Source organism: Melospiza georgiana, chromosome 3, assembly GCF_028018845.1.
Source record: "Melospiza georgiana isolate bMelGeo1 chromosome 3, bMelGeo1.pri, whole genome shotgun sequence".
Taxonomy (NCBI): domain Eukaryota; kingdom Metazoa; phylum Chordata; class Aves; order Passeriformes; family Passerellidae; genus Melospiza; species Melospiza georgiana.
In genome coordinates, this window is record NC_080432.1 from 97642578 (window position 1) to 97661104 (window position 18527).

At 38.2% G+C, this 18527-nt stretch overlaps 1 protein-coding gene across 3 annotated transcripts in view; it reads left to right on the forward strand.

The window, feature by feature from the left end:
* Positions 1-12816, forward strand: part of ARHGEF10 (Rho guanine nucleotide exchange factor 10) — a 110979-nt gene extending 98163 nt beyond the window's left edge. For all 3 annotated transcript variants that reach the window (XM_058020562.1, XM_058020563.1, XM_058020564.1), the window contains 3 exons: positions 251-425; positions 6893-7015; positions 8957-12816. In XM_058020562.1, the coding sequence (XP_057876545.1) occupies positions 251-425; positions 6893-7015; positions 8957-9471 (813 nt within the window). In that variant the 3' untranslated portion in view covers positions 9472-12816. The remainder of the gene's footprint in view (positions 1-250; positions 426-6892; positions 7016-8956) is intronic.
* Positions 12817-18527: the final 5711 nt, after the last annotated feature.

Genomic DNA, 18527 nt, shown 5'->3' on the forward strand with positions numbered 1-18527 from the left:
AAGAAAATCTGAGTTAAGCTGTTGTTAGATGGAACCCTGGCTCAAGAGCTGAGAATCCTTCTATACTAATGATGATATATTTCCAAAACACATCCTACACAGCTATCAGAACATATCCTGAGCAAGGCAGAGGAAGCTCTGTCCTTGTCAAAGAGGATGAAGATACAGTGCTTACACTGAAAAACTGGTAAGAAAGCTGAGTGATATCCTTGACTTGCATCTCCCCACAGAGCCCTTGTTTTTCTTGCAGAACCACTTTGAAGCCCATCAAGAGGAAGGGATGGTAATCTCTCACATGGCTGTGGCTGGAGTGGGAGTCTGGATTGCCTTCACATCTGGATCCACGCTCCGACTGTTCCACACGGAGACACTGAAACACCTCCAGGATGTCAACATTGCCACACCTGTTCACAATATGTTGCCAGGTAGCTGAATTGCATCATATGGTAACATTTTTGTTTTATCACTGTTGTTCTTCAGTGCTCTAGATAAGGCCAGAATCAGAAGGTTCATCTCAGACTTGGAGTCTGGTAAGTGTGTCCTGACTATTTACTTCAGTAAGTCATAGTCCATCTGCTGCCCAGGTGAACAATGTGTGCAGTGGGCTGGTTGAGATAAGCAGGTGGATTCTTCTGTTTGGTCATATATTTGTGGGACTGTGAAACAGTTGGACAATGTAATCTGTCATGAAATTGTGTTTACTCTGCAGAGATTAGCATTTGCTTTTGGAACCTTAGAATCTAATACATGATGGAATCATTTTGCCTAGGATCTGGACCAAAAAACCACTTGCTTAATTTTATTTATATCAGTAGATCCAGGGAACTCAGCTGAACCACTCACATGCTGCCATTTTGGAGTGTGTTCAGTGTTTTGCTGACCCAAGCTCTAACTTGGTGAATTAAGTGATTAGTTTTAAATCTAACCTGTGGTTGTTCGGATAAAATTTTAAAAATTAAAACTCTTTACATGTTTTAAGACAGAAGCTGTTCAATAAGCAGTTGAAATGACTTGTATCAGTTTAGCAAGTGGATGACAAAGGCTTCAGCATCAGCAAGCACATCAGGTGGGAGCTGGGGCTGTGCTGGGAGGAGAGAGACAGAAAAGCGGTACTGGCATGGCTGAGCATGAGGTATCCATGAGTGGACAACCATTCTTTCTGTCTCTCCTTGTTTGTAGACTGGAATAGATCAAGCTTCTGCAGTTTTTATTGGCAATGTGTGTGCCAGCTTTATTGCTTAGTTTTTCTAGCTGAAGCCAGTTCTTCCCACACAGAGATTATATTTATATTCTCACAGGAGTTAGGCATAAATCTTACATCTAAAATGTTTCACTTTTTCAGTGTCTTCTTCTTACCATGTTTTCTTTCAGATGGCATTAGCTTTGCAATAAAACTCCATTATAAATTTTGTCTGTTTGCCATGTTCTAGATAGGGTGCTTTTTACATGTGGTGTTTGACCATAGCTCCAGCACTGAACAGCAGCAAATCATCTGCCTTTAAATAAATTATTTGATTGAATTCATCAGAATTGTGCAATTAAATCAAGATCAGTTATAAAAGGATTAACTTTTAGTATGTTCTGCTGTTCATAGCAAGGAGAAAAAGGGAAGTAAGACCCCCCTCCCTTATACATATTTTCTGCATATAAATATATTCAAAAATTTAGCTTTGTGTTCATTGCCATGACAATAAAATTGCTGATATAACATACCATTACTTTTGTCAAGAGTTTTAGCTAATTATAGCTCCTTGGTGTCATTCCTACCCATTTTAATTCCTTTTTTTTCTCAGTGTCTTCACAGAAAGCACACCAGTGAATGAAAATGGAAGGCTATTTTGGGAGTAGGACATTATTATAGCAAATGTTCAAAGGAGACTCCTTTCCAAAAATGAACTGAATTTCAATTATTTAGCAGCAGCTCTCAGGCTTGTTTATATGATCTCAAAAATGCTGCAACAACAAAACCTAAAAGACAGAGTTGTAGGAGGTTTACATAATAAAGCAGCAGTTTCAGAATTAAAAGGAGGTAAAGAATCAAGTTCTGTATAGTATATATTAAGATAAAAAAGGATAGAAAAACCAACAAAGTGAAACTGAATTACAATATGATGAAATAGCTGTATATTTGCAATGTATGTATTTGCCTTCATGAGATATTTTTATGAGATCTAGTTTTAAAGTAAACAGCTCTGTCAGCTTTCTGAAATTCAATAGAAGTTCCTTAATATGCAGAAATAATAGATAAGTAAGAATTTAAGTGTTGTTGAAATGAGAGAAGAAATTTGTGTAAAAATATTGCTAAGAGTCTTAAGAAGAAAGATATAAAAGGGCAAGATCTCAGTATAACTTTAAAGAAGCTGGGCTTCTTTTCCCTGGATTTTAGAAGTAACAAGATGTATTCTGGCCCAATAGGCTACCTAGAGATGTCTTCACTTAAAAGTAATGTAAATAAGAGGAACATTGCTTCATTAAATTAATGACATTTTTTTGTTGTTATACTGTACAAGTAAAAGAAAATATTACTGTCACTGTTAGGAATGATTACTGTGAGTTACAGTACTTAAAAGATAACCACAGTAACTAAGCAGAGTAGGAGGGTCTCATAACCTTAATAATGAGTTCTCATAGCAATAAATTTCCCCAATTTTGTTCTTAGGAGAAGACAGTTTTAAATATCACAGCTCTCTGTCTTGTGAAGGACAGAATCACAGGGGAGTGAAATGGCACAGAAGGCAATTCCTTATGATTTGGAGAAGTTTAGTAATGCAAAAAACAGACTGTGTCTGGCAGATTCTTTGCCTGCTGGAGGTAATTCTAAATGTATGGCAGTCCACTTCTGAGTTTTGGAGATTGGAGGGCTCTCACTTTCTGGAGCTGTGGAAAGTTTGTGTGTAGGAATGCAGGACTGGAAATGAAACCAGGATCACAGAGGTGACTGTGGGATAGACATTTGGTCTAGATGGGTCTGCACTACCTCTACTTCAAATATCATCAAAAATATTTCTTAATAATGTATAACAAGATTGTATTCTGTAACAAAAGATCAAACGCCATGTGAGAAAGGAAGAGAATGGTTGAGAGGAAGAGCATAGTCATTGTTACAGATCCAGCTAGCTGTTTATTTCACTATCTGGTTCACTGTGGATTCACACTACAGCTGGATTGCTTTTAAGGAGCCCAAATACAGCTCTGTTATCTTAACAGAGGGCATGCTGAGCAGCAGAGAAATCTATTAACTTTTGAAGACAAATACTCACACTTCACTAGTGCAAGATATGTCATTTGTAGAGCAAGTTTATGCTTAAATTTTGTGATCTGTAGCTGAAGAATCAACAAAGTCAGTTTTTCACCAGCCTTTGTCAGAGCTCACATCAAAAAAATCATATTGTACATGAACAGACCACTTGTTTTTCCATAGTCACAGTCAGTATTTTATTAAAGAACATCCTTAAAAAGTTTTTGCCCTCAGCCCTATAAGAATTTGCCCTTTTAAAGAGAGTACTGTAATTACTGTGAACTTGATACTTCATTGCTCGTATAGATGATCGCAGGTTACCTGTTTAACGTAGAGATGATTTCTGCTTAACTTGCCATATTCTGTTTATAGCCACATATCCTCTAATGGCATGAGTGTTTCCTGCAAACAGATGGCAAAAGCAAAGGGAAAAGAGTATCATTTCCTCTCTACAAAAAAACAACTATAATATGAGGCTTTACAGCTTGCTTTTTTCCCACCCTACCAGGTGCCAGAGCATGAGATGCAGTTGCTTTATGATTACTGTTGGGAAATGATAAAAAGATGAGAAAACTTCAGGTCAGCCCAGCAGATCTGTACAGTGGGATGGTTTTTTACATTGTAGGAGCAGCATGGCCATGTAAGAGGATATGGAGCAATGTCCTCACACCTAATTGGAGTTGAATTCAGATCTGTAAGGATTTATCCAGCTCTGGTTGTTGTAATGGAGACCTGAGAAAAGTGAACACAGAGCAGACCATACACTTAATTATTGGCTTCAGTTCTTGGAAAGTCAAGATCTTGGTCAGATTGATTTACAGGTTTTAACAGCTTTTTCCTCATTGGGACAGTGTGACCTAAAGTTGCTATATAAAGATGAGTATTTTATTGGTTTTGTAATATGTTTACCATTTTCCCTTCTTGACTTGTTAATTTGTCTGCTTATTGCATAATATTTTCTGGGGAATTGGATTGACTATTTTCCTCTGAATTTGAAATATATCAAAACAAAAAGTCAGAAAATAACAAAGATAAATATGATTTCAAACCTTGGCTAGCAGATAAATTAATATTTTAAGTTAGCATTTTTTAAATGTATACATACATATATATGTATATATATATGTATATATATATATATACACATATATATGTGTATATATATATATATATATATATATATATATATAAAATTTGTTTAATGTTATTTAAAGTATCTTCTCAGATGCAGATGTTTCCTTCTCCAAGATTTCACAGCAAGCAATTTTTATTTTAACCCTACTGTAGCTGTTTCATGCTTTAGGTTGTGGTCAATGTTTAAGATGCTAAGTTGCTGGCTGATGATTTGTTGGTTTTACCTATGGAAACAGCAACATATATTTGCCAGGGGAAAATTACTGTCTAAAAGTTGCTTCAGGCTTGGAGTATGAAATCATGAATATAATGTTATCTTTTAAATGCTTAAAAAGCATTGAAGTTCTAAAAATAGGAGCATCTTCCTTCTGCAGGGGATTGAGAGGCAACAGTGCACTTGGAGCTTTTGATAATATTAAAAGTTAAAAAATTGTACTCAAGTATTTGTGTAGTTTGTAGAACAAACTCTAAGTTAAGCTAAGCTTGTACCTTAGCTTGCATTTGCTGTGGTACAGGTGGTAGGAAAGGACTCACATGTCATAAAAAAATTGAGCAAGCCTGAGCTCTAAATCACAGAATTCAAATACTGAATTTTGAAAACTCCAGAACACAGAGGTGTTTGGGCATTATTCTGAAACTTCTTTTGTGCTGAAGGAGTGCCTTATTGTGCTTTGTTTTGGAAACTAAATTAATCCCATTAATATCTCAAAAAAGCCAAAACAAAAAGAAACCCTAACACCAAACCTAAATAAAAACAAACCCATTGAAAAGGCAAAAAATATTCAAAAGATTTGTAATTTGTGTACAACATAGACTATCCTTGCCTGTTTAGCTGAGGAGGGATGATGCATCCTCCAACATAAATATGTATAGTTCATGGAACTCAGCGTAGTAGTCCCTGAAGTTCTGCACAAGTAGGTGAAGCCTTTTAGACTTGTCCTTGTTACACCTGACTGGGATGACCTAATCATTGTGCCTTTGGGGTGGTTTAGGATGTGCTTTTAGGTAGACAGACCTTGGATTCCAGATCTGACCTTACGTGAGTTTCTTAAAACACACCTGTGCTGGGTTAATATTTGGTTTTGTAAAGTTCTGTGAGGAAAGACTTGGACTGTGGTCTGCCTCCAGTTTTCCAGTCAAGTGCTTTGGGTGACTGTCAAGCTGCTCCTTCCCTGCTTTCCCAGTGAGTCTGTAATTCATATATTCCTGGATGTAAATGAGCTCAGCTCCAAGGGACAGGACAGAAAATGCATTCATTTGTGAAACACCATAATTAAGATCCTTCTCCAAAGTGTTGAACATGAGGGTTCACTCAAGTTAAGTCAAACGTGGAATTCAAATTCTAGGGCTACTGATGAAGTGATTCACAGTTTGAGAGCTATGATGAAGATGGAATGACTGCTCTCTTACATGTAGAGTTAATAATAAATGCCAGAATGTGGATGTTTTGGACCTGAAACTCCTTGAGCTTTGAGCAGAATTTAAATGCTCTGCCCCATGATCTTGGGAAAAAGTTTGGGCAGACCATAGTTTCCGTTTCTGAAGCTTGTCATGGACATTTTGAAAATCCATTTAAATGGAATCAAAGATATTTTTAGTCAGCATTGCAAGCAAAAATTACTTTGTTTTCACTAGAAAAAATAGCAATCCTGTAAATAGTGTTGTAGAAAACCATAGAATCATGGAGTAATTTTGATTGGAATTTACTCTGGAGGCAGTCTTGTTCATTCTTCATGAAGAAGGCCTGATTAGACCTGGTTGTTCAATGTCTTGTCCAGCCAAATTTTTAATACTTCTGAATAGGATGGAGATCCCACTACCTCTCTCAGCAACCCATTGCAGTTTTTCACCACCTTTATGCTGATGCAGCTTTTCCCTGAATAGAATAAAATTTTCCCATGTTCTAAATTTGAGCATGTTGTGTCTTATCATATCATTGTGCACATGTGGACAGAGTCTGTCTGTCTTCTGTGCATCCTTCCATCAGGTAGGTGCAGGCAGCACTTCCTTTAATATCTCCAGTCCCCTGTTCATCTTGTCTGGACTTCTTCCAATATGTAAATGCCATTCTTGTATGTGGGGACCCAAACTTAGACAGGCAGATGCAGCACTTCTGATAGAGTTTCACAAATTAAAAATTAGGAGAAAAAAAATAATCATGAGCAGCCTTGAGTCATGAGTATAGAGTGTTACTGAGTATTGTGAAGTGAAATGCTTTTCTGTTTTATTATTGGGAATATAAAAACATGGCCTGTTCATAAAAGCATGTTTGTAGACACAATCTATGTCTACCTCTGGATGCTGTGGTTCAGAGATTTAGGGCAGAATGTTTCAGATGTTCAATAATATTTAAATTGTTGTGCATGTAAAGTGTAATTCCAGAATCCAGCAAAGTCTTTGCCTTGCAATGAGTGCTTTGCTGAATTGAGATGGTTCAGCTGGTTGTGTTTGCCTGAAGTTGCTTTGATCTAGGCAGAGGTGATCACTGTTGAGTGACGGAGCTCTTGCTACACCCCGCAGGGCAGCAGCGTGTCTCTGTGACCAGCCTCCTGGTGTGCCATGGCTTGCTGCTGGTGGGAACAAACCTGGGGATCATTGTGGCCTTACCAGTGCCACGCCTGCAGGGGATTCCCAAAGTAACTGGTGAGTGAAATTGCTCAAACAGATCAAGTACTGAAGATGTCACTTCTCTTCTTAAGTGAACCTGCCAAATTATATGTATGGTTTAGATAAAAGTTAGAGCTGTGTGATGACATTATATTTGTTTTTCTTTCTGAGCTTTACAGTATTATCCAGATACTTGTCTAGTTTTGTCTCAGTTGTTTGAGAGGGGACAACTGTTTTTCTTTAAGAGATAGGCACTAATCCTGTCTGAGTACAGCCAAATACATGGGGATGAGAAGAGAATGCAGACAGTCTTATTTCCAGATTTAGAGAAAATAGATGCATTAGGTTTAGAGGCACAGATACTTAAAAATGAGCATGTTGTCTAACTGCTTTTTGAATAAATTGGTTGTGTTCCCTTTTCCCCCAAACTGGAAACTTGGAATATATGAGAGTATATATTTCATTTTTTTAACAGTGATGAAGGTTTTTGCATTCTGGAGAGATGTGTTTTTGAGTTACTTTCATATTACCCCATTTGAAATACAAACACACAAATGCTGCTGTATCACTATACAAATGTTCAGGCTACTATTAGAAGCAAGGTTTTAAAAGTGTGTTTAATAGGGGCTTTTCCCCAATGTTTTGGATTCAGAATTCTGCTCAAGCTTCCGTGTTGAAGAGGGAAGCTGGCAGATTTTATGAGGCAAGCTGTTTGCAGCTTCCTCCAGGGGGAAAAAAAAGCTTATGTAACTTCACAAAATGAAAATTAAATCCTCTGTGTTCAGCAAAATACGCAGCAATAATCTGGTGTGACACAGGATAAATGCTTTGTAAAAATCTGGAACCTATCTTAGGTGAAAATAAATACAATTACAAGAATATGCATAGTTGCAGAATCAAAAAAGTCTCTCATTCTTCCATTTTCTGTTTTTATTATTTTGTTTATGTCATATATTCTTGCATTTATCTGGGATCAAAATTTGTCAGATTTTACAGACCTAGAAACATTACATTTAGGGATCTGTTTTTATAGTCTTTGGTAACTGTGTTTTGAATTTTAAAACTGTGGCTTTTCCCCATTATGTTTCCAATAGCGATAATTCATCTTAATATAAATGTACTTCCTGTAAAAGCAGAATCTTTAAAATGTGAAATGTTTCCTTAAAATGTGAAATGCATTTGGGAGTTAGGGATGGATGTAGTGATTTTAAGATTTGTGGGCTTTCCCCCTTGCTAGCCTAGCTCTTTTTAATAGTGTTGCTTATTGATAGATTTTTTTTTCTCTCTTTTTTTTGCCATAAAAGGCACATCTATTGATGCTGTTACATCTTCTCAATTTGGCCATGTGCAATTTTTTTTCATACATTCTAAATATATTCACTGTGTAAATCTTCCTTGTACCACCAATATCTCACTGATTAAATACTTAAGAAAAAAAAAAGAAAAAGAAAAAATGATTGTTCAGTCAGCTCCCTATGAATCTATAATGGTAACTAGACAACCAAAAGGATGAGTTTTAGTTCCTGTTCTACAGTGTGGATGGGTCTGTTGCAATGAAACAGATGTTCTCATAATGTTCTGGAGAGGTACAGAGGTAGAACAGGATTAATTTGGGGTCCACAAAATGTGTGGGGATTACTGGAGAAAACATAGTGTTACATTTGTGTTGATTCCAGCTGAAAAGTCAGCAGTATTTCTGCGCTCATGCCATAGTGAGAACAGAGCACAAAAGTACATCATCTAAAGTTCATATGCCATATTTCAGCTGATTTATTAGTCCTAAGACACTTGTGTTAGAACATTATTTTTGTACTTTTTTTTCCTGTAAATAGTGTCCACGCAAGGCAGTATACTGGATGCATATAATAGGGCTTTAAGAGTAACGCTATTCTGAGCAAATTTCATGAACTAATTATGGTAGAACACTGTGGTCTGAGAAATAATGTTCTTTAATTGTGTCTTCTCTTTTGGCTCCAGGAAGAGGAATGGTGTCATACCATGCACACAATAGCCCAGTCAAGTTTCTTGTAACAGCTACATCTATAAACAAAAAGAACAGAAACAAACTGAGAAACAGCCTCCCTCCTGGCTCAGAACCTAGGGACGATGACCAAAAGAACGCTGTGCACAGCGAACGGCCGGGCTCTTCCCTCAGTAACACCCAGGACACTGCAGTTTGGCTGGGGGATTCTGCAGGCTCCATTGCACAGAGAAGTGACTTGTCATCATCCTCTGGATCCCTGACTTTGTCTCATGGATCAGGTTCCCTAGAACACAGACCAGAGGACAGTAACATTTATGAGCTTCTGAAAGATCAAAATATCTCCTTTAAAAGTAAAAGACAGAAATCTAAGAAAATGAAAGCAAGTTCAGTATTAGTAATTTCTGGTGGCCAAGGACACAGAAGAGTGAACAAGAAGACGAAGCAGCAACGACAAGATGAACTAGTGTCTTCAGTGATGGTCTGGCAAATCCCACTATTAAATATCTAACTGAACTAAATCCAGGATTGTTTTTACTATTAAAAAAAATGTGATATCCTTCTGTGGCTAATGCCAGCTTAGAACCCAAGCAGATAGGCTTTATATACCTGGGAGCAATTTCACTAGGCTTGGATCACAGGATCAAGGGTGCAAGACAGTCTTCACATGCTTAGAACATTCTGCAGTGGCAGAGTATTGGAAAATGTTTAGCTATTGGTGCTGTCTTTGATACTCAGAAAAAAAAGGAATGTTAGGGACTTTAAAATGGTTTTAGAATCTCTTACCTTATTTATACTCACATTTATAAATATCTTAATTATGTTCTATAGCACTTAGGGAAGGCAAGGAAGACATGCCATGTCCCACGCTGGTTTCTGCCTGCATAAATCAGTTGTTCCTACTTTTTCCAAAGTGACATATTGCATGGAAGAGTAGATTTAAATAAATTAACAAATATTTTAAAATAATAAGTAGTCTAATGTGAGCTAGTACTAATTTGGCAAGAATTATAATAGTCTAAAACTTCATTCCACATACCAGAGTTTGGTTGGAACAAAGCTGGCTAAATTAATTAATCAGTATTTGTTTATTTCAACATAGAACATAGATTTTTTTTAATACTAATTTCTAATGCTCAGTGTTATTAGAAATGTTGCAGTACAAAAAGCACATTAATTTTCTTGGTAGGTGTGATGTGTATGCAACTTGGTTTTGTTATGTAGAAAGTTGCAAGGATACAATGGCTTTGGGCAAATAGAAAATACAGATCCAGGACAGCTGTGCATTGTAGTGCTGCTAACATCTTCCCTCTGCAACTCAATATCAAAGCTAAAAATGGATTGTAACCTTTTTAAGGAGGCATGCACATCCAGTAAATTAATAATGAAGTTATTAATTAAGTCATTTATTGGGAAGATACATATACTAATATAGGAATATCTGTAGGAAGTACTATCTATAGGTAATCACTACAAGTCCTAAATTAGCTGAGTTGTGCTGTGTCCCCAGGCAAGCATCTATCAAATACTGTCACAGTGCAACAGCAACAGCAGAGATATGGTCATACCTGAGTCTTTTCTCCCTGTCTCAGCAAAGCACAGGCCTGTAAATGGGAACTGGGAAAGTGGGGTGCACAGCTTCATTCCCTCAGATGGGCAAGTTGTCACTTTGGTACTGTTAAAAGGATGAATTCTAAGTAGGGACCTGATCAACGTTTTATTTGTTAATTGATGTATTTCCAAAAGAAACTTTGAATTTGGGATTTGTACTGAAATTGCCTGTTGCACTGATCTCTGCACATGTGAAATACAAGACAAAGGCTTCAGCTCATAAAGACATTGCCAGAAATGGTGACGAGACACATCCTTCAGTCAAAATCTGTTTAATGCAGGTAACTTATTGAATAGAGTTGCTGGGAACATTCTTTTTCCTCATCAGTAGACTGAAATACAGAGAAATAAGAATGATTAAGTTTCAGTTTTGTGAAGAACTCTAATACTGTCCATCATTTCAGTAAAATGCCATCTGAAGTAGAACATTGGTCAGATGTATCGTTGATAGAATCGAATAAAACTTCTGGCTACTTCGGTACCATTGTTATCCCAGTAAGAGGGTGATTTGCCCTGAAATTGTTTTTGCCACTTCTAATTCAAATCCTTGATTCCACTATGTTTTGTTTCAATCTGCCTGTTTTAAATCACTCTCAACCATAAGGGCAGTGTTTCCCAGCATGTGCCATTTCAAGGCAAACAGTACTGGAGACTGAGGTATTTTTGTTGGATATAGTAGTAGGGTTGGGGTTTTTAAAATAATGCTGAAATTTATTTTCTTAATTTTGCAACAGATCTGTGTATGTGTAAAATTTTCAGTCTTTTCTGCTTTAAAAGGCAAACCTCTATCAAGGTGACCCCAAAACTGGCTGAGCAAGTTTGACAGAGCACTGGACTAACATCAGGTCTTCCCTGATGCCTGACACCGGTGAGGGGGACAGAGGGAATGCTGGTGAAGACAGTCTTTGCCTGCAAAGTGGCACCAAAATAAGCATTTCACAATCAGGTATGCATCCTGATTTCAGAGGCTTTGCCCACATCCTCCATTCAGCCATAATAGCATGGATTTCAAGGAGTCACAAAGGATACTTGTTATAGATGGGATTGTAGACTTAGGATCTTCATTACTGTTTTGTGCTTTTCTTCCATGTCTTTTGCTATGTGTCTTGCAACTTCAGTTGGGTATTGTCAGTGTTGGCATAGGCTTAGTGTTGGCTTGAGTCCTGGTAGGGTTAAAAAAAAAGGAAAAAAGCAGAGTGCCTCTAAGCCAGGCAGCTGGCAACATTTTCCCAAACTTTTCTTCTTCTCCTCCCTGACCTACTGCTTAGGCTCCCCTGGCTTGAGAGATCAAGGCCAGTTTCATTTTCTATACTCTTCCATAGCTATGGCCCTGGGAGCTGCTCTTTGCCCACTGTGTGGAAGTACTACATTGTACAATTTAATGTATGTATGCTGAAAAGCAAGTTAAGAGATTCTTCTGTTTATAAAGCATAAATAATCTAGTATCCCTTGGCTACGCTGCAGCAAAAGGACCACAGGCTTTACTTCACATGCTCCTTGGGCATGGTATTCCACATCCCTGCCTTCAGGACTGGAGAACCACATCTAGATGGATCTTGATCACCAGGAGCAGTAAGTAGAGTCCACCACACACTCAACTGGAAATCCATGCATTACAGGATCCTTTAGAGTATCTTGAGAGTTGTAAAGAGACATTTATCCTGTCAGTAGAAATATAATTTTCTTCAGTTCTATTAATAGAACAAAGTACAAATCTGCTCTTCTGAAAGTACGTTGGAGTTTTGCCAGTGACTTCTGTAAGAAAATAATGGGTCCCCCATTCAATTCCCCTATTTTGAAAATACCTATCTATTTATCTTTCTAAGGTGTAAAGCAAAAGAGAAGCTGTATGTCTGTCTATAAAAGTACATATTGTCATAAACTTGATTTTAGTAACTAACAGAGCGCAAGGGGCAATGTTCCTTTTTGACATGCAACTTTCTGGTATTACCTTACTATAAAAACAGGCAGGAACCAAAGTTTCTCTTACAGCTGAGTCCTTATAGCTGTTGTAGACTGTGCTGCTCAGAGGTTGGATTTTGCTTTCTGATACTGCTTTTCTAGATTAACAGAAGTTATGAAAATAATAGGAAAAAGGGGAGCAAATGTAACCACTACAATATATTCTATATATGTTTTCTAACACATAGTAGTGTCTTTTGTAACATGAGCCATAAAACTTGTGTATTTATGTTCAAAGTATAAATTGAGAAAAATGTTGAATAAAAAATATGGTAAAAATTAACTTCAGAAGAACATCTTGGGTTGTCATTTTAACTAGAAGGTTAGAATTTGGGTCACGTGTTAATGAATAATATATATATTAATGTACTTATGCAAGAGAAAATAGGGTATGTGGTTAGGATGACAAAGATGATTTTTTTTTTAGTTTTATACTTCTACAGTTTAAACACCAGCAAATGCAGTTTCTGAAAATTATGCAGTCATTTATTATAAGGTTTGATTACTGTATCAATGGACCCAAATAGTGTCTAAGCAGTAGAATTTCTACTATGCTGTGTGAAGTAAGAATCAGCACTTGGTCAGCATGCATGCTGCATAAAAATGAGAAGCATTAATTTTGAAAATGAGTATTGCACAGCCAAAGCTTTAAGAGAGGAAATAAATTTTCAGTTGCTAACAGGCAATTCTTTCTAATTAATCTGCCCTAAAGGATACATACATAATCCCATGATTTTGTGTAAATATGGAGACTTATATTTATCAGGCTCAGCAATAGCCTTTTCGAGTGTACCTGTGCTAGAATAAACAAACAGGAGGATTTACTGAGAATTCCTTGGTTGCTAGGAAAGCCTGCCTTTTTGCTCCTGGCTGTATACCACATCTCTTTAATACATGGTTCTGAAAAACATCAAATCATATGAGCACAGGATACCTGTGCACACCTGGAGACAGATTCTTTCCCAATGGAAATTTACAGTTCATTATTTATGGTGACAATCTGAGGGCTAAAATTGCTTACTGCTTCTTTGAGAGAGGTCTGAATATTGGGAAGGGTTTCCTGAACTGTGGTTCAGTGCTTAAACTTCACTGCTCCTCTCTCTTCTGTCCTATTTAATTTTCTAGCTGCATATAGACAAATTGGTTTTTGTAAAATGCATTTGCAGGTGAATATCAGTCATTTGAAAGGTGCAGCTGTAATTGAGGGTTCTGCATGAGCTAGTCTGTATTGCAATGAGTATGCCATGGAGCTGATAACAGTATTTTTAGATTGCTTTACATAGCTTCATAGTAATAATACTTCATATAATAATAGTCCTTTTAAGAAGGCAGATTAGTATCTGTAGCTAGGAAGAAAATAATTTGAAAAGCGTTTGCCTGACTTGAAGCCATATGATGAGTCTGTAAAAGCACACAGATTAAAGCCATTGCTGCTCTCTAAGCCCATGGTTAGTCCTTTAAACAATCTCCTCCTTGCAGGTGTCCTGCATATGTGGTGGTGGAAAATGTCTGTGTGAGTAAACTGGCCAGGGCCAGGGCGGCAGCGGGAGTGCTGAGCTGTGATCACAGTGGGTAGTTGGCTGGCTGGGGTTGAGCCTGGCCTGGGCTGCTCCCATCAGACTGCACTGGCAAAGCCCCTTACCTGCTACACTTTAGGAACTGATTAACTATGTTGATGTAAATTGTGTGGTGCCATTTGCGGAATAGGTTTTCTGCCTCTCGTGTTTTGATACTGATGCACCCATCCATAAAACCTTCTTTCTGTGGGATGGTTGCCTGTAAGTCTGGAACTTGAGAGCTGTCAGGAGATAGAAATACCTACTAGCATAGACTTGACATGTACCATACAGGTACCAAGCTGGTATGGAGTGTCACTGTTAATCTGGGATGGTTCATCAGCTGTTTGCACCATGCCTCAGCTCAAAATTCTGGTCTACTTCCTATACCTTTTAAGATTTAGGGGCTTTATAGATGTATGTAGAATCTGCATCCTGTTTCCTCACAAATGCAGAGCATGCACACTGCCAGATCTAGCTGCTATTCAATTTGAGAATTCTAGCTTGAGATTTTTCAGAATTAGTTGCTGCTGCCTTGCAATTGTGCTTATTTGATTAACAGCATTTTCTTTAAAGACGTGCCCAGCTACCAAATTGCCAGAAATGCTTTTTTCCTCCTAAAACAAGAGTCAACAAAGCAACACTGAAACAGCTTCAGATGAAAGGATCAGAAAATTTCCTAGCAAATGAAGATTTACTGAGTAACTCCATTTGAAATGCAACAATGCCGATATATGACCAACAGCGCTTCAAGTGCTTTGGCCAAGCTCCATAAACCACACTATAAAGCAGTTAGTCTTTCACAGCATGACCTTCAAAGGTGTTCAAAGGGATTTTTTTCCTCCAGCAAAACAGGCCTTGACAGCAGAACTGCAAGTTCTACTGTTGTACATATTGTTATACTCCAGTGATAATCACAGTTATCATTAGTGTGTGTCCAAACCTACAAGACGAGCCAGAACACCTAGGATTAAAATGACACACCTTGGGGGAGATGAAATCATTGTAAAAATTTACTGGAAATACAATTTCAGGAGTATTTTGACATCAAAAGGTTCAGCTGAGCCTCCAGCAGAGTTTTCTCAAAGCACTGAAGTACCTGATTTCCACTGAAACCTCTGTATCTTAAATGGCCAAATGCAGAGAACAAGAATGGCTTTAAATTCAAAAAACTTAACTACAGAGCTACAGAAGTTTCATTTTTCCTTTCTCCTATTCAAAATTGGAGAGAAACTCTGTGGCTTTCAACTTGAGCATCAGGATCACCTTTAATGTGGGTACAAAAACTGCATTCGCTCAGGCCTTCCAAATCAAATTGTTTAAATTGTTTCCTGTGGGCTTTTCTGGTTTGCTCTATCTGTGTGCATTTCAAGTTGCAGAACATGCCCCAGACTACACTTACTAAATGGTTTTCAGCATTCCCTTTCTAAAGAGATTTTTTTTTTCTGTAGACTTGGATAGCACTGCCTGCATGCTTTAATAAGGAGGATTAACCCCAAGATTTGTCAGAGCAACCACTCTTCTGCAATGTTGCTCAGAGCAGCCTGTGATGCTTTTAATCCTGCTCACAAGCACCGACAGCATCAGTTAACTTAAGCTGCATCTGCATTGCTGACCTGCAGGGCACTGCAGAGGTTACAGACAGACACACCGTGAGGGTGAGGCTGTATCGGGTGGGATCCCTGTGCCCGTCCTGCCCTGCCTGTCAGGGGAGCACAGCTGGTTACAGCCTATGCCAATACATGACAACATTCCATGTGGCATTTGGGGAGAAATGTACAGATAATGAGGTATTTTGCTCACAGGTAGAGGTGTTTTGCTCTACACATGTAGATGAGACAGGTGATGTGAACGATCTGTGGCTGATTATGGCCGAGAAGAAATGACTGGGTAAATTCAGCATGTAAAGAGCAAGGGTAGGCTTTAATATTTTTTTTCCAAATTCTTTTGGGTTTTATTTTTAGCAAATTAGGGGATGATGTGCGCATTTTCTCAATTATTCATCTAAGTAAATGTTGTGTATTCCCCATCTTTTAACCTTATCAGATGTTTTCAACCTCATTAAAAGCTGCCCCACCTATTCAGAACACTCTTTTGGGTGGCAGAAGTCTGTGTTAATAAGGTCTTTTTTTTAATGCTGGTTGCTTTTTCTTAAATTAAAAACAATATTCATTTGTCTCTGGAGCACAGAAATATACAAACCAACACTGAAGAAATCTTTATGATTTATTTTTCCTTACACCTCTAAGGCTCTATCTGCTACAAGCTGATAACCCTCATGTTGCAAACAAGACTTTTGTCCCAATTCTAATATCTGGGTGTATTGCAGGGATGTGTGAAGAATAATACAGGCAGATCAGCTTGGCCCTGCATCAGATGTATACAACATATCATGTGTAGCATGTATACAGCATGTATAGGTTTTGTATTCCAAATATAAAAAATGTATTTTAGGTAACTTTGCTCAGTAGAAATACAATAACTATTTGGTCTGTTCCAGCAATAGCATCAAACCAATCCTTGAGTCTGTTGTATTACAACACCAAGAAGCATTTCAGCTGTTAAACACAGGATGAGCAAAAGAAGTCAGGTTTTCTTTTCTCTTTGTTTTGTTTTGGTTTTACATGTTGGCTTCTAACCTAGGCTTCTTGGCTTCTAGACTGTAGGGAACACAGACATTAGCTACATTAGCTACTACCATTAAGTATCTGACACTCCAGTAATCTATTCACAGAAGGAATTCCAGCAAGTTTAACTATTATCTGTTCCAGAATTTTGATGCTGGAACATTTATTTTTTCAATACATCCTTGTGCCAATCCAAATCACAAAAGAAAAAACCAAAAAAACCAAACCAAAACAAAAAAAGACCCCAAAAGCCAACAAAACAACCAATCCAGATACCTAAAATAGCCTACCAACAGCTTTTCATATGCAAAGGCACTGGTGGCAAGTCTGTGCAGACATACCAGTCCTGCCTAGTGTGCTGGACACGTGCCCACAATGTGATGGACTCTGAGCAAAAGCTGCAAAGCCTGCCTAATTAGCTGGACCATATGCAGTCCCATGCTGCCATGGGTGCACTACCTGCAGGATTCTTTCTTGCAGAAGCTAGCCTGCATAAGCTGTGAGCTACACTCTGAGTCTGTTATCTAGGAAGGCTTAACGTTTCTTGATTCAGAGGATGTGGAGTGAATATTTCATCTGGATAAAATAATTATTTGGTTAAATTATTTCTAACCTCCTCAAATGAGAAGTTCTGACAAGAATCAACCACCTGAGACTGGGATGATTAATTTTTGATGTGACCTGCTGGCTAATTTTGGCTGAGGAGCTGTGCATTTGCTCCAGCTGCCATGATAGCCCAATCCTGCAAGACGGCCTATGAGCTGGGAATGGCAGCAATGCGGCTGCTGATGCAGAAAATAAATATATTACCTGGTCCTGCAAGAGCATGGCCTGAGCATGATAATCTCTGAGCATGTGTTCTGGATCAGGATGCTGTTTGGTGACCCTATCATGAGAAAGGCATTCAGCACTATTGCCTATTTCTGCACTGGAGACATTGCAGCATTATGCCTCCTAGAAGGAACACTTTGTTTTGCCTGATACAGATTAAAGAGGTGTGTGAGACAAAAATACCTTCCCATTACTATTTCTTCATTTGGATTTTTTTTCTTTTTAACCAGAGAAACACTTGATAAAATTCTTTTGTTCCAAACTGTATTTCCTTTTAACTGCTGAGCACCACTGCTGGTATGTGAGAGACACAGAGCATGGGCTGCATGTCCAGAAGGAAGTCTGCTGTATGTGACTGGGCAGGGGCCACCTGAGGTTTCTGGGGCTGAGCACAGCAAATGCTTCCCCTCCTGCCTCTGCTCAGCACTCTCCTGTTGTTGCCCCAGGCTAACTGCCCCTTGCAGAACGCAGGCTCTCAGCAAGTCCTGATAGCCAGTAGCAGCATTACAATCATCCATCAGTCCCCTTGAATATTTGTTGCATCAGCTGGGCTATAGAAATGCATTTCAGGCACTAAACTACATATCATGTGAGCTGTGTGATACCTGATTTCTTTAGGACAAGGTCTTTTCTACGCTGGGACAATGATTCATCCCATGTACTTCAGGCATTTAAAAATTGTCTACAGCTGTACCAGTCTGACTTTACAGCTAATGGAGAAAAATAAGAAATACCAAAGGATGATTCACCTCATCCTAAGATAAGATGTCAAAAATAGGTGAGCAAAATTGCCCTTCAGACATAGTTATTCCTGTACATCAATTATAAATGGAGCCTCAGGAACTCAGGTTAAGTAGGGAAATCAAGCGACTAAAACTGCGATGATTTCCACGATGTGTGTCCCAGTTTTTTCATCACCTCCAGTTCTGTGAGAAACTGTGAGGCCAATTGATGAGCAGCCTTATTCTCCAGGCAAGTGT